General features: G+C 35.8%; 1 protein-coding gene across 3 annotated transcripts in view; it reads right to left on the reverse strand.

Moving 5' to 3' along the window:
- LOC109811329 (RNA helicase family protein) overlaps nt 1-16,645 on the reverse strand; it is an 85,455-nt gene that overhangs the window by 7,831 nt on the left and 60,979 nt on the right. The window contains exons 25-33 of one of the 3 annotated variants that reach the window (XM_020375034.3): nt 13,089-13,172; nt 12,128-12,226; nt 11,906-12,046; nt 9,830-9,900; nt 9,278-9,347; nt 7,730-7,822; nt 6,705-6,917; nt 5,848-5,940; nt 3,605-3,727 (exon numbers count right to left, since the gene is read on the reverse strand). In XM_020375034.3, the coding sequence (XP_020230623.1) occupies nt 3,605-3,727; nt 5,848-5,940; nt 6,705-6,917; nt 7,730-7,822; nt 9,278-9,347; nt 9,830-9,900; nt 11,906-12,046; nt 12,128-12,226; nt 13,089-13,172 (987 nt within the window). Of the gene's footprint in view, nt 1-3,604; nt 3,728-5,847; nt 5,941-6,704; nt 6,918-7,729; nt 7,823-9,277; nt 9,348-9,369; nt 9,575-9,829; nt 9,901-11,905; nt 12,047-12,127; nt 12,227-13,088; nt 13,173-16,645 lie in introns of those variants that run through there. The other 2 variants (XM_083075970.1, XM_083075972.1) reach the window with 2 other exon arrangements.

The following is a 16,645-nucleotide window of genomic DNA, read 5'->3' on the forward strand; positions in this document are numbered from 1 at the left end:
CATGAAGAATGTTTGGCGTTGCTCTAGTTCCTTGGCAGGAGTGTCAGCAGGAGGCAAAAGTTCATTGAAGTCATGTAGGAGGCCATGAACTTTGCCCAAATACTCAGCCATAGAGCCATCAAGGCGTCGTGGGGAGATGATATTCTGGAGATTTTGACACACACCATAGAGACGTTGAGTATCATTGGTGTATAACACTCGGGCTTGTTCCCATACATCAACACGTCTCATGGGCACGAAAAATTTGCTTGGGATGAATGGTCGACGTAAGGACACTACAAATTTGAGCGTCAATTTTCAACCAACGGGGACGATCCTTCTCATCAACGAAAGCAGCTGTCTGGGTAAGATGAGCAACATAATCCTATCCCTTAAGCCAAAGCTTGATATCTGAAGCTCAAGTATCATAATTGGTGCCATCTAACTTGTCAATGGAAAGAGCGACATTGACATAATTAGTGAAAATAGCATAGTCAGGCCGATCAGCGGAAGAGGAAGCCATAGATGCTGTAACAGGAGAGAGAAACAGCAACAGGAGAGAGAAAAATAGCCCGAGAAGGAAGAGATCCGTGATAAACGATGGCCGATCACAAAACAAATAATAGATCGGGGTAGAGGAGGTCTGGGCAAGTCCGGCATCGGTGATCGTCGCCGGAAAAGTCGCCGGACGCGTCGCGGCCGACGGAAAGGAGAGAGAAACTGCGCCCAGCACGGAATCGACGCGTGGGGGCGCGTGCAGCCTCCGTTTGCCGCGCGACTGGTGGCGTTGGGTTCGCCGGAGGAAGGCGAGTTGGGTGGGGGGGTCGCCAGCCGGAAAGGTGGCGGCGGCGGCGGCGACAGCGAAGAAGAAACCCTAAAAAATAGGAAAAAAAATTGCCGGAAATAGACACGACAGGGTGGCTAGCCGGAAAACGGAATGAGACACGTTTTCCGGGCACCAATGAACAGTGGGTCCACCGGGAGGTCAAGGATTAGGCTTTGATACCATGTTGAGAGTAATGGTGAATGGAGAGAACATATTCCTTGTGTATTGCAAAGCAAAAGATGTGTTTAAATACAAAGTAGTGGGCCTAGGCCCATAAGATAAAAACTATAAGATAAAAGCTATAAGATAAAATTATATCTAACACTATTCAAGAGATACACGACTATATAAACAACTTCAACCCAAAAAACATTTAGGCAATTTCTTTTCAGCAATTAAACATCTTGCCATCTCCATAACTGTTCTATTTTTTCTCTCAGAAACTCCATTTTGTTCAGGAGTATACCTTACTGTCAATTGATGAACAATGCCCATATCTTCACAAAATGCATTAAACTAATTAGATGTATACTCCATCTCAACATTTTAATTTTGCAGCCACTTTGAGACTCCACCATGGCTCTAAACTTTTTAAAGACATCAAAAGTTTGAGCTTTGCTTGATAAAAAAATACACCCGTCATTCTTGTCAAATCATTAATAAACAGAAGAAAATATTTTCTTTGGCTAAGAGAAGGAACACTCATTGGGCCACACAAATCAGTGTGAATAAGCTCCAATTTTTCCTTTGCTCGTGTGACATTTGTTGATGAAAAAGACTTTCTATGCATTTTTCCCAATTAACAAGCATCACATAAATCATTAATAATACCCATCATAGGCATGTCTCTCACCATATGACGAGTTTGCAAAAATTTCAATGCACCCATATTAAAGTGATCATATCTTTTGTGTAATAAAACAGAATCATGTTTGGAAACAAAAGCTGATTCATTCACTTGATTCAAACTGATTGGAAAGCTATTATCGCACATTTCAACCTCAATAACTTTTGAATCATTTGAATCCAATATGATACAACCATTGTTTTTAAATGAAAGAGAATATCCTCTCTTCATTAGTGGGGCAACACTTAGCAAATTCTGATCCAAATTAGGAATAAATAAAACATCATGAATAAATTTAGGACCTTTGCTAGTGTGAATAGAAACTGTACCTCTTCCTTCACCTTATACAATATCTCCATTTCCAAGCTTAACTTTGGTTTGGACAGCCCTATCCAAAGTAGTAAAGAGACTTGAGTCCCTCACCATGTGGTTTGTGCACCCACTATCAACATACCATACATCATTTGAACCTGAATTACTTGTTTGAGTAGCCATAAACAAGTGTTCTTCATCTTAGAGTTGCTCATCGATGAAGTTAACTTGATGTGCATGTTGTGATTGAGATTGGTTCCGCCTGAATCTGCAGTACCTCTCTATATGTTCCCATTTCTTGCAAATGTTACATTGGATTTGAGGCTTCCCCTTATACCAACAATCTTTTGATAAATGGTTTGTTCTTTTGCATGTAGAACAAGGAGGAAAATGGTTGTTTGCTGCAGATTCACTACTCCCATCCATCTTAGTTTTTCCCTTTTGGTCACCAACTGCTTTATAATTATGCTTCTTTTGATTTTTCTGACCAGCTTACTTTCCCTAGTGTCTTGCTTGAAATGCACCTTGAGTTACATCATCCACTTTCATGGAGAATCTTTGCTCATGAGCTTGCAATTTATTGACCAATTTGAAAATGGTTAGTTTCTTAAGATCACACGACTCTTTAATGGCAGCAACTTTGGCTTCTAATTTTACGGGTAGATTGATCAGCATTTTTCCAACTACCTTGTGGTGATGGACAACCTCACCATACAATCTCATTTGGTTCACCAAGTGAGACAACTTTGAAGTGTACTCCTTGACTGATTCACTTTCCTTCATTTTTAGCATTTCAAACTCTCTTTTAAGAGTCAATAGTTTGATGGATCTCACCCGTTCATCATCGACATACCTTTCGTTCAACTCGTCCCATAATTGTTTTGCTGTTTCCAAATGCATAATGCTTGTAAAAACATCATCTGTCAAAGCTGAATGTAAACATGAGACAACTTTTTCCTTCTTCAAAATCTCCTCCTCATGTTGCTTCATTTGAGCTATAGTAAGATTAGCCCTCAATGGTGGAACTCGCTTATCTTGATCTACATACTCCCATAAGCCAAAAGACTTCAAACATGATCTCATTTTGACAATCCATATGTGATAGTTTTCCCTAGAAAATTGAGGAACAACAAATACACCATTGTTCCCCGAAGCAATTTTATCACTCACAAGTGTTTAATCTCTCCTCTCAATTTTTTTCAGACCCACAGCCTATAAGAACAATGTTGTGATACCACTGTTAAGACATGCCATGGGCAACAGAAGCATAAAATATAAAAAAAAACCATACAAAACCATTAAGCAGATAAGAGGAAAGGTTAGGGAACAGAGCAATTTCGTATTTGCTGGATAACCATGCCATTCTGCATGTTTTTCATTCATATATAAGGCAAATACATGAAAAATGACAGCCACACATAGAGCCCATAAATGCTGTTAGTAAAACACATGTCCCCACCATCATTAAGTATGTAGATTTGCCTAAAATTAGATACTTAGCAATATATTATCCACTGGAATAAGCAAACATAATTACAGCAGAACTTTACCCATTAATACAAGCAACCATAATTAATTATAGCCATAAAAATAAAGGAAAAGTTTTACTATTTTAACAGAAATAAAACTAAATATGGCACCTCTGGCTTTTTAATAAGCTCCTTCAGAATGGAATGGAGAGCTAATCGTAGCTCCTTGAACAAGACAGCTATTTGGGCAGGTGCAGTCAATTTCAACCATCCATCAATGGTGACCAGTCCAGTCTATCACATAAAGGAGAGAAAATTAAAAAAAAAAAAAAAAATTACACTTCAGAAAAAGCAGTCTTAAATAATTTAACTTTTTTATTCCCATTCGGAAAATTACACTTCCCCCATTTGGAGTTTGTTTTGCATTAAGATAAGACAAAAATAATATATCGACATTTCTCTAGTTATTTCAATATTTGTAATTCAATTATTTTAACTCATTGTTTACATTTTATTAATAATCATAACGTATTTTTATTTAATAATAATTTAATATTTACCATATAATTTGCATGGAACCCAGAACTTGGTAGTTGACACTAATGCTTTATGCCAATTGCCAACAAACAAGTCAATGGGGGAAGCCTTCTAAATATAATTATAAATAATTAAGAAAAATATAATTCTATGCAAGACAGTATAATTTAAAAGAAAAAAGATTTGGTTCCTTGAGGTAAAGAATTGAGTTATGATGTCAATTTGGTTTCATTCTTAAAATTATAGATATATATTAAAATTGTTAGATAATAAAATTCATAAAAAAAATATAAAAAGCTTAGAAATGTTCTTTTCAAATCAAATTTTTATATAAATATTGAAAATGTCCTATTTATTCTCTTCCACTATTGGCTTCTTCCTCCATCATGTAAGGGATTGGAAAGTTGCAGAACACTACCTTCATTTGCAGCAAGCATGAGACCACCCAAGCTAATGCCCAATTTTTTGTGCATATTATCTCATTTTTCGAGCACCATTATTCAAGTTTCATTTTGGGAACTCCTAATTTCAATTATCTTTCTTTTTTCACCTTTAAAACATACTATTCAAATCACTTCCTCAGAAAATCTCCATCATCTACTTGCTTCCAAACTTCTAGTAAAATCTCCAACATTTTTTGTTCTCTTTATCTTCAATGTTACATAGTGTTGTTGTTTAAGCACAACAATGACAACGAAATTCATAATTCTCGGGGGCACTGAAGCCTGAAGGAAAAATGGGCATTGTACTGTTGTAGGTGTTGTCATCTCCAATCAAATAGGGTTTGGCCAAATGGACAGACTTGGAACTGATGGATATTTTTTTTGACTCTTAGGCATTGTGTATAGAACAAAAAGTTGTCCAATGGTTTAATTAGTAACAAATATTTAAACTCTCATGACAATTTTTAAATTAAGCATGGTGCAAGTATATTTGTGCTGTCCAGTCCTTTATTCTTTTGATGGAGAAATGGATGGACAGTGACCTAGTGTTTCAGTGCTTTGCCAGCTGCTGAACAACAAAATCCAGGTTTTTTGAGGCTTTTTCGAACCACAAAGCTTTCGTGCCAACTTGAATCTGAATATTGATGATGTATCATATAAATGATTCATACAATATTGATATACAAGAACAACATAATCAAACCCTGAACTTTTGGGATTGGAATCAGCTAACTAAGGAAGCAATCAACTACGGAAATCTAAGAAAGAATAGAAGAATATTACCAAATCTGAATAATAGCAATCTTGTCAACAGGGTGTCAAAAGAGGATTAAATCTCTATTTGATCCCTCTAAATATTTCTGTAAATAAGTTTGATTGTGTAATTAATTTGTTTCCCTGTATAGCCAGCAATTATCCTGTTCCCTTTTTTAGTTTAGCCTATTTTAGGTAATTCATTATTGTCATATTTTCTCTCCTTATTTAGGATTTAGTTTCCTTCTTTCACCTGATGTAATTCCCCTTTATAAAAGGAGGAAATCCTGCACAATTAATTATCAATAATATTTCATATTTTCTACTAATCTTAATCAACAATATATATTTGTAAGGCTGAGAGCTTTCTCTCAAGCAGCACTGTTTCAACTTTCAAGTGAAAATGATGACTACATTTGACTAAATTAACTATTATTAAAATATTCAAAATAGTATTACTTCATTAATGCTCTCCCTCTAGTTTCATTTGGTTGAAATAACAAGACATAATGATAAAATTAGAATAAAAAAAATATTTCAATGGTTTGTAAAACAATAGATAAATTGTACATCATAGTATTGGGTACTCATCACCTTACAAAAATCATAACTATTTCATCTTAAAGATTTGGTCCTTTTTTCTATTGAATAAACATTTGTTGGAAAAGGAGTAACATGTACCTGATGCTGGACATTGATTGACCCTCCAAAAAGCAAAATAGAGTATGGAGATATGACTGAAGTATCTCGAAGAAATACTTTCTTTGTTTCAACCTGACAATTTCAGTGATAAGCAATATATCTAAAATTTTAATAATTGAATTGCAAGTAATTCCATGCAAATATACATAATGCATGTAATCCTATAATGATAACTAGTACATTAGAAAACCTAAGAATACTTAAAAGATTAAAATAAGAATTGAATGAAACTTTAGCAAACTTTTGCAATGTTAAAAAATTGAGTATAAGAAACTTGAGCAACATGGACTTTCCTCCAGAAATAATATTCAATATTTTTGAAGTTTAAAGTTACCAACACTTTCTCCAGGTTATTAAAAGTAGCATTGAGTTTGTTATAGTAATTTTAGATTTGTAAATTCATACATATCTTAATATTACATTGATTTGAAAGCAACAAGTTGAATAAACTATCAATTTGGTTCCTCAAGTATTACTATCTCCCCTAAATAGTCCTTAAAGTAATGAAACTATATAAGTAGCCCTTAAAGTATTGAAAATCCATCAATTTTATTGATATATTTTACTAACATTGAGGGACTAATTTAAAGGATTTTTCAATACTTAAGGGATTATATAGCATGATTTCTAATACTTCAAAGACTACTTATATAATTTTATTACTTTAAGGACTACCTAGGAGAGAGGATAATACTTTAAGAATCAAAGTGATGGTTTATTGCAACGAATTGGATGAACAAATATTAGCAAGGTAATAAATTTCCAAATAATATACCAGAAGAAATACTTCATGCTAAAGAGTTGGTAAACTTCTGCAGAAAAAATTATTCACGAACCTTCTCAAGGAAGACAAGAAAGGGGAACTGGAATCCTTTCGAGTTGCTGTTGATTGAAGAAGGGTGGATATGAACCACTCTTCTTCCATCAAACCAGACTGTACGTCCAGAATTTGCAGAGCTAGAAGACTGCTTAAGGCTGCTGAGAGCTGCTGCAACAATGCCTTGTTCAGTAGCTGCTACATTGGGATATAAACCTGCACATAGTATAGCCTGCAAGTGTACACTTAGAGATCTTGCTACCGAGAAAAAAATAAAGGTTATCAAGGTTGTCAAACTCGAATTTATGCAAACTTGTGAAACCTTTGTAAACTCATAAAAGTTTATCTAATATAAAAATAATGTTAAAAATATATAAATGACATATATGCATGAAAAATAATACTTCTAACAGAATAATAACTTAGCATTTCAATTCCATAATAAAGAAAAATAGAAAACCACAATAATGAACTAACAATGTTTGGTAGTACATGCTTCTGTTTCACAGAATCTTGGGCCCAAGCCTTTCAATTCAATGGTAAAATGATCACTCATCGCTATCCCCTAATTTAATTGAGACTCCATTCAATACATGCTACAAAATAATGATCAAAATTCAGATTTAAATTGTGTTTATTTTGAAGGGTAAAAATTGGAATATCCTTCAAATCTTGTGACAAATAGATTCAGATTTAATTGCATTGATTGAATAAGGATCTAAAAAATGCAAAAATAAAAATTTCACATAATGTTATACTTAAAGATTGACCATCAAAGACAACAGAAAGAAATTTATGGCATACTCACTTGGCACACTGCAAAGTGATGGGAATGACAACATGAATTAATGAATGGAGAACAAAAACAAGTGCCTAAACTGAGAGAATCACAGATCAGATTGTACTTGTACACAATGAGATGTGAATTAAAGAAAGTCAAAGCAAATTTAAAGAATATCAGTTGATGTAAAGAATATCATTTTAAAGCTTAAAAAAGAAGCAAGCATTACCTAAACTTTGTAATCAACTTAATGTGAACTTTACCTTAAGAATCGATGAATGTTGTGCATATTTATTAAATGGTTGTGATGCATCAGAAAGCCAACTGTGAAGACTCCCTATCTTTTTCCCATGCATCTGAAGTGGTCCAGATTATGTATCAGAAAAAAAATTACAGATAGGGCACCCTCACATATAATCTTAAATTTTTTTTAAACACTTAACTAATATGGACAACATAAACAGACATGTAACTTATAATCAAGATATTTCAGCTGAAATGTTATGCAAAATTGAAATGTGTTTTATTTCAAGGATATTTATTTGAAAGAGCTTGGTCTCCTCACTTCTTGGGTTTAGAGGGTGCATTATCAATCTAAAGCCATAATTTTAAATCAGCACAAGTATAATCAAGATCTATTCCAGTTAGCTGGCCTCGCAAATGCAGCCCCAGTTGACACTCAAAAGGAAGTTAATGTCAAACTTAGACGATTAAGGTGACCATGACAACTCCACTTTATATTGCAAGCTAGTTGTCCACACTGTCAGTCAGTATAAGAAACCTCCTTGACATTTCCCCCTTTCAGCAATGCACCGCATTATTCAATACCTCCTTAGCACCTCCAAAGAACAAACATGTTTTTTTTTTTTTTTTTTTTTCAGCAGGTTCATCTCCCTAACTCCAAGCTTATGGTGATGTTGATTGGACTAGATGTCTATATATAAGGAAATCTAATACTAGCTAGTGTATGTTTCTGGGCTAATGCTCCAATTTCATGGAAATGGAAGAAGCAATAATCAGTCTCAGCCATTCATTAAAGTGGAGTATCATGCCGCGTCTGCTGCATGCTCTGAAATAATATGGCCGTATAGTCTTCTTACTGAGCTTGGCTGCATGCTGATAACATAAGTGCCATTCAACTTGGCAGCAAATGCAGTTTACCATGAACACACAAAGCACATCAATGCTGATTGTCATTCTATCCGAAAAGCGTATGACCACAGAATTAGCAATGAATTATGTCTCAACATTTGTTAAAATAACTGACATTTTCACAAAAACCTTGACCCATCAGTGACATAATTTCGTACATGGCAAATTGATGCTTGTAGAATTACCAGCATCAATTTGAGGGGGGATGTTAATGGAATTAATGGGAAATTCTCTGGGCTTCATATCAGTTGAGTAATTGTACATTCTGCAGAATAAATGAAGACTGATGGATTATGCATGAGTAGCCATAAAAGAAATACAGCTAATTTTTTTTAAATTTCACTAAAAATGCAAATATGTTGCCCAAATTAGGTTTTAATTTCATTACTGAAGTTTTGAAACACAGCAACTCTGAACATTTTTTATTAAGAAAACACAAACATATCTGGAGAATTCATGAATGGCAGTAACAAATATCAAAAGGTGACTCTGCCTGATGATAAACAAAGCCTAAAAAGGATGCCTGAACATGTTTTCATGTTTGGCATGACTCAGTCAAAGGATTGCCTAAAAAGTATGCCTGAACATTTTTTCATGTTTTCTACCGGTCCTACATCACAAACATTGCTTTAAACTCAATAATAAGAAAGGCAGCATACCTGATAATCTTTTGGAAGAGTGATGAGACCAATGTCAGCCAGCAAAGTTCCAAACTGTATCCTCATCTCCCTAACATATCAAATAAACTAGGTACTGAAAAGAGTTGATATAGAGTATAATTTACAAACAAGATGGATGGCTGGTCAGGAAACCCACAGATTATATTAAATAATGGTGGCTAAGTAGAAAAAGTTATAGAGCTCCAGTACCAACTTGAAACTGATTCTATTATTGTTGCTTGAGAAAAAGCTCTTATCCGAAACAAACATATACAAAATATACAGAAATGTAAACACCTGAATCATAGAGATTGATATAAGTTACAGCTATCTCCTTTTCAATCTAAGCAAAACTAGGGAAACAAGGAATAAACAAGTAATAACAGTTGCAATCAACACAGATACAAAAAAACAGAGGAAATTAGAATACCAAGAGGTAGCTGAACACCCTCCTAAAAGGGAAAAGGGGAGAAGTTATGAATACAGTAGAAAAAAAAATGTAAATCTAGCTATTTAGTCACTTGAATGAGATGCAGATAAAAACAATAATACCTTATCATAAACATTACAGAGCTGCTTAAGAAAAATGAATTGCAGAATTGCTGTGCAGCTTTAGTTCCTTTCTGCAGATTTAAAATTATCAAGCAATTAAACCTATGTTCTGCAAGAACACCTTCCTTTAGAGTATATGCACAAATGTGACACTTTCTATGGAAAAATGCATATCGTATTTATTCATACAGCTTACATTTAAGTATATTCATCACTAAAGTCTTATCATAATCATGACAATGATAAGCAACAGTAGTTGATCAATGTGTGTTCTCTCCCCTCCCCCCAAAAGAATAAATACTCCCTCCGATTCTGAATATAAGAAACAAAACACACGATTCTTGGTCTCAAATATAAAAATTTTAACTAAATTTACTACATTTAATGCTACCATCTCCAAAATACCCCATCATTTAATTGAGATTGTATTCCAATGATTCTTTTTATTCTTACTATCAAGTTCCAAGAAAAGATAGTTCAAAAAAGTATGTTATTTTTTAAATGGTATTTGTGCAATTAAATATTATTAACTCACTTTCATAGTTAGCGTGAATTATATTTTTGTTGCTTATATTTAAAATCAGAGGGAGTACTATAGTTGCTCCCATGTTTAGTTCTTTTCCAATGCCTTCATTTCTTCTTTCATGGCTAGAACCCAGTGTTCTTCTCTCATAGCTTCTTGGACTGAAGTTGGGTTATCTACCGAATCAATGACAACTATAAAACTTTGATGTTGAGCAGACAAGTGGTTAGTACAAACATACTGTGAAATAGGATATTTAACACAAGATCTTTTCCCTCTCCTCAAAGCAATAGGCATATGAGTATCATTATTAACACTTACTTCCTCCAAATTACCTTCAGGATCAGTTACCTCTTAGTCAGACGATTCCTTTTGTTATGGAACTAAGGTGGGTTTTTTCTTCCTTTGATATTTTATGCCAAAGAACTTATCTTCCTCTTCTTCATTTTGGACTTCCCATAAAGACAAAAATGGTAATAACTCTAAAAGACTCGTCTTTGGGTTCTAAATTTTTCTCCCCCTAAAGCCGAGGATAGACAAACAAGGATTCATTTTCATTGAAGGTAATAATGGGCTCATTATTTCCATTAGCAACTGTAATGAATTGTTTGGTGTTTGTTTTGGAATATGATGGAAAGAGTGAAGGAAAGGGAGTCATATAAATTGTTGCTCCAAAATCAAGAATCTAAACTCCCTGAGAAACAAAGCCAAAAGTATTAAAAATGCTCTTACCCTTCATGGACAGAGTACATGAGCCAGAGGGCTTACTCATAGATTCAATCATCATTTTTAGACGATCAATCTCTACCTTACATGCAATAATATCCAGTTCCAGTTGAAAGATGGGAATTTGCATCACCCATGGATGAACTCAAAAAATAAATAACAGGAAAGAGACAAAGAACTTAGATCTGCAATAAACCAGAAGAATCTGGACGGCACCACCCTTTGGAATGAGTTGGGGGGTCGCCGATGAACCTTTCTGGGTGGTCACCGACGAGTGGGTCTTGCTAGAGATGAGTGCGTGGCCTACACGCGCCAGGAAAAGGGACGGACTGTGGCAGTGCGTGGGGAGGTCTTTGATCATGTGACTCACGGCGTTGTGATCACCGATGATGAGCACTCCTTTCTAGCTCACAGCCAACTTCAACAGTGGTGATGGCAGCAGCGGCAGTGAAGGTGGTAGTGTCTTAGATTTGTTTTATGTTTAGGGTAGCGGAAACTGAGCTCCCAAGATCGGGAGCTTTGATACCAAGTTGAAAGAGAGAATATTATCAATTTGTATCATACTAATTACATTCTTCTCTTACTTTATTATAGAGATACATTTGTCCTTAAAATAGGTAACTATGAAAATAAAAAAAATATAAAAGAAATAAGAAAAGGTTATATCAAATCTCCAAAGTTATTTTTATTTACTAACAACTATTTATAGGCAACATAGAGTAGTCATTTGTTATTGTAGGGTTGCTTCATGAGTAATCTTAGTTTGAGCACTAGGAAAAGTAACAAAATAAACAGTAATATAGTAAAACTTGCAAATACATACTGACCTCAGTCAAAATCCTTTCCCATCTTTTATAGGCTGTCATCATCAGTAAGTGATCAGATTGCTGATCAATATCATTTGTGTTGCTAGGCCCATCTAGCTTATCATTCAACAGTGTCAATTTTGCTCTCTCAACATTTTGCCTCTGAAGATAGACACAACAGTTCATTTAAAATCTAATATGAAGTAAAGCTGCAGAAACAAGTATCAAAGTGCTGAATAAGACCTCATCCTTAGGATACACAAATGGAGATTTGTAACTCAGAAATGCAGCAACTGAAAGAATAGGAGACAAACAACCAAACATTGCACCATACAGCATCATCTGCAATTACAGAAACAATACCATCCATGGATGGCTCAGCATGTCTTATATCACATTTATTTCAACATCAATGAAGAGCAAAGCAGAATGGAGATGTACTTAGCAAATAGCGAGCACCACATTCTCAGTAAATTTGAGATATGGTATTAACAGTTGCCAAAAGCAATGAAAAACAAGGAGAAGAGCACCATGGCAGAACTCAATGGTCATTATAAACATCTTACAAAGAAGAAATATGACACAAAAAACTTGTAAATGACATTGCCCCTTGAAGATCATTGTAACAAATTTGATAATTGAAATGTCAAAATAAGAACAAAAGAAGATTATCTAATGGAAGAAAAAAAAACTTCTACAAATGCTGTGCATTGGAGGGGTTAGCCAACCTGATAAAAGTGCAACTCATTTGAAAAAAATGAAAATATAGACATTCATTTTATCCCAATCAAGCCTTGATTAAACAGAAAGAACCATATTATACATTAAGTATATCAAAATTAACCATCAGGTAGAAAATACTTGAAAACTTACAAGGTTAATTAAAAGGGGGAATATGGTGCCTGATTTTCTCCTTCCTAAATCCTAAACTCTAACTATGTATCGAAGTTGATGTCAGTTCAGACATAACACTTGTCAATAACAGAATAATAGTTCAGAACTTCAGATCTCTCCCTGTTTTTCTATACCTTTCTTATTCTTTCTCTCATTCTCTTGGAATCTTTATCATCTTAAAATGAGGAAAGTATAGACAAACACCATATAAAAAATCATCAATTTTTTTATGATATACCAACAACATCGAAAAACAAATGTTAAATTTAAACCTTTGAAGATAAGATGAAAGAAAAAAATTGGTGTACACCTTCCCAATTAATACATCCACAGGAAGTTTTGCCAGATGATGCCCGAGAGGTGTCAACTCTTCATCCCCTTCAAGAGCACCGACCTACAACATTTTGGTTTCAATGAAAGCAAAAATTATCTAAAGATACGAAAACATTTCAATCTATCATATTATATAGGGCTACACACAGGTTATGAATACAATGGGTAGTTCCATACTGTGAATATTCAGAGAGAGAAATAGAAGAAAACTGAATTCTGTTATTATTAATATTCTGATCTCTTCAATGATAGAGAACATGTTATATATAGTGACAGAGAAGTGTACAAGAGAAGCTAGGTAATTATGCTGACATGGCAACAGCCAATCAACTTACAGAGAAGCTAAAAACCTTCTAACTAACTGTGCCAATGTTGGCACAGCCACTCAGCTTACAACAGAAAGAGAAGAGTTTTCTCTAATACTCTATTACTCCCCCACAAACTTAGGTTGAGAGGAACTCAAAACCTTCAGTTTGTCTCTGATTCTCTGAAGCAGCAAAACTGAGTCTTAGTGGCTTGGTGAGTATATCAGCAACTTAAGCCGGAGCTGGAAGATAGGAGACAATCTAAGATTTATTAAGAACCTTTTCCTTGACAAAGAAGATATCAAGTTCCATATGCTTAGTTCTTGAATGAAGAACTGGATAATGGCTGAGAGCAATAGTACTTTGATTGTCACTGTAAAGAACTGGAGTTGGAATTTGAATTTGTAACTCATTGAGCAAAGACTGAATCCATAAAATTTCAGAACTAGCCAATGCTAAACTGCGATATTTAACTTCAGCAGAAGAGCACACTACAAGAGTCTGCTTCTTAGACCACAAGTAAATAAGATTGGGTCCAAAAAATATGCCAGCCCCAGAGTTTGATCATCTATGTCAAATGCGCAATCCGCAATTGAAAAACCTTGCAGAGATGATGGAGCAGTAGCAGTGAGTTAAGACATAGACCAAAATCAATAGTTCCTCGAAGATACCTCAAGATACGTTTTACAACAGTCTAGTGGAATGTAAATGTTGAGAGAAATGGTAAATGCAATTGTTAAGATAATTCTATAAGATATAGTTTAGATATACTAGTTTATCTTCTCCTAATTTCTAGTTTAGTTTCCTTAGTCAGTTTTATCTAAATCCCTAAACTTTAGGGATTGATTATATTTTATGTCTATTTATTTTATTGTACCCATTCAGATTCAATAATAAGAAATTATTCATATTCAAGTTGATACCAGAACACTCTGGTCCAGGAACCCTAATCTAGCCGCCAACATCTACGGTTTCTAGGGTTTTCGAATTTTGTTCGCGGTTGCCGGAGTTGACACCGCTTGCACACTCAGAGGTCGCCGATCGGCCTCTTCGTCGCGAGCCGCCGTCAGCCGCCGTCTCACGCGCTCTCACCCACGGTTCCTGTTGAGGAAGCTCGCCGACGCGTGGGCTTCACGCGCCGTCCTCCCAGCCTCCGTTTGCGGCGCGGTTCACTCCGTTGGACTCGCCGGCCCTCCCTCTTCTCGTTTTGACCCTTTTCAGGTTGTGGGTCACACTCTAGGTGGTCTATTGGTGGTCGTTTGGTTGCGGCCTCGTTGTTTTGTGGTCGTTTGGTTGCTGCCTCGAAGTTTCGTGGTTGTTTGGTTGCTGTCTCGGAGTTCTGTGGCTGTTTGGTTGCTGTCTCGGGGTTCCGTGGTGGTTTGGTTGCTACCTCGGAGTTCCGTGGTTGATTGGTTGCTACCTCGGAGTTTCGTGGCTGAATGTTTGCTGTTTTTCTTCTTTTTCTCTTCATGGAAGAGATTCCTAAGGAGAATCCAAAAATTGAATCTTCTAAAAGGGGGCTGGTCTCCTTTGCCTTTTCTGGATCACCTACTATTACATCTGAAAAACTTAATGGTAAAAATTATTTGGATTGGTCCACTGCGGTTGACATATGGTTTTTAGGTCAGGGTTTTTATGATCATCTTACTAAAAGGGCGTCCGAAATTGATAAAGAGGTGAGAGATGAATGGCAACGGGCAGATTATCAACTTGTATCTCTATTGTGGCAGTCCATTGAGCCTATATTAATGGTGCATTTTCGTCCGTACAAGACATGCTATGATATTTGGAAGAAGGCTCGAAATGTCTATGCCAATGATATCCAAAGAATATACGAGTCTGTTCATGGTCTGGCAACTCTTCGTACGGTTGATAATGATCTGCCAACGTATTTGAATCGTGCTCAATCCACTATTGATGAGCTCAAGCTAATGTTGGTTAGTGATGATCCTCAACAAATATTAAACAAACTTGATAATATGTTCATGGTGTTTATCCTTCAAGGACTCCACAAAGATTACGGATCTGTTCGAGATCAAATCTTGACAAATCCTGTCATTCCTACAGTAGAAGAACTCATAGATCGACTGATTCGGGTCCCTTCACCAGAGGCAGATCCTCACACAGAATCTGAGTCCTTTGCTTTTATATCTAGTACAGCTGACCGTGGAAGTCGAGGGCGTGGTCGTGGTAAAGGGGGTAGAGGAAACCTCCATTGTACCTACTGTCAGAGAGATGGACATACACGAGACAGGTGTTATTCCTTGCATGGATTTCCGAGCAAGACAGCTAATGTGGTTCAATCTCCAACTTCAGCTCCAGAGCTCAAGATTGAACCGGAGGGCAATCAGCCAATCACATTATCACATTATCTACCGATGATTACCAAGAGTATCTTCAATTCAAGGCAACTAAACAGACCTCTTCTTCCATCACTGTTGCTCATACTGGTAATTCTACAGTTTGTCTCTCTCATTCTACTTCTATTGGACCTTCAGTTTTGGACTTCGGTGCTTCTGATCACCTAACTGGTAATGTCTCCCTTTTCCCTAACCTATCATCACCTAAAACTCCACATCATATCACTCTTGCAGATGGGTCAAAAGTTCAAGCCACTGGTATTGGCCAAATATCACCTTTCCCATCACTACCATTAAAATCTGTTTTACTAATTCTTGGATGTCCCTTTAATTTGATTTCTATAAGTTGACTCGGTCACTAAACTGTGTCATAACCTTCACTTCTGATTCTTTCTTGATACAGGACCAGAGTACGGGACAGACGATTGGAACCGAATCTGAATCACATGGTCTCTACTACCTTCAGCCTTCTACCTCTACCATATGTGCATCTATTGAGTCTCCTGGTTTAATCCATCGTCGCCTAGGTCATCCAAGCTTGAATAAATTAAAGAAAATGGTACCTCATCTCTCACGGTTGGTTTCCTTAGAGTGTGAGTCATGTCAATCAGGGAAGCATGTTAGAGCTTCTTTTCCTAATAGTATTAATAGTCGAGCTATGTCTCCTTTTGATGTTATTCATTCTGATGTTTGGGGTCCTAGTCGCGTTCCTTCTCTTTTAGGACATAGGTATTACGTCACCTTTATTGATGATTTTTCTAGATGTACTTGGATATTTTTAATGAAAAATCATTCTGAGTTATTCAATATTTTCCTAAGTTTCTATTTGGAGATCAAAACTCAATTTGGCAAAGTAATTCGGATTTTAC

Source organism: Cajanus cajan, chromosome 5 (genome assembly GCF_000230855.2).
Source record: "Cajanus cajan strain Asha chromosome 5, NIPB_CcT2T_4, whole genome shotgun sequence".
In the NCBI taxonomy this organism is placed as follows: Eukaryota; Viridiplantae; Streptophyta; class Magnoliopsida; order Fabales; family Fabaceae; genus Cajanus; species Cajanus cajan.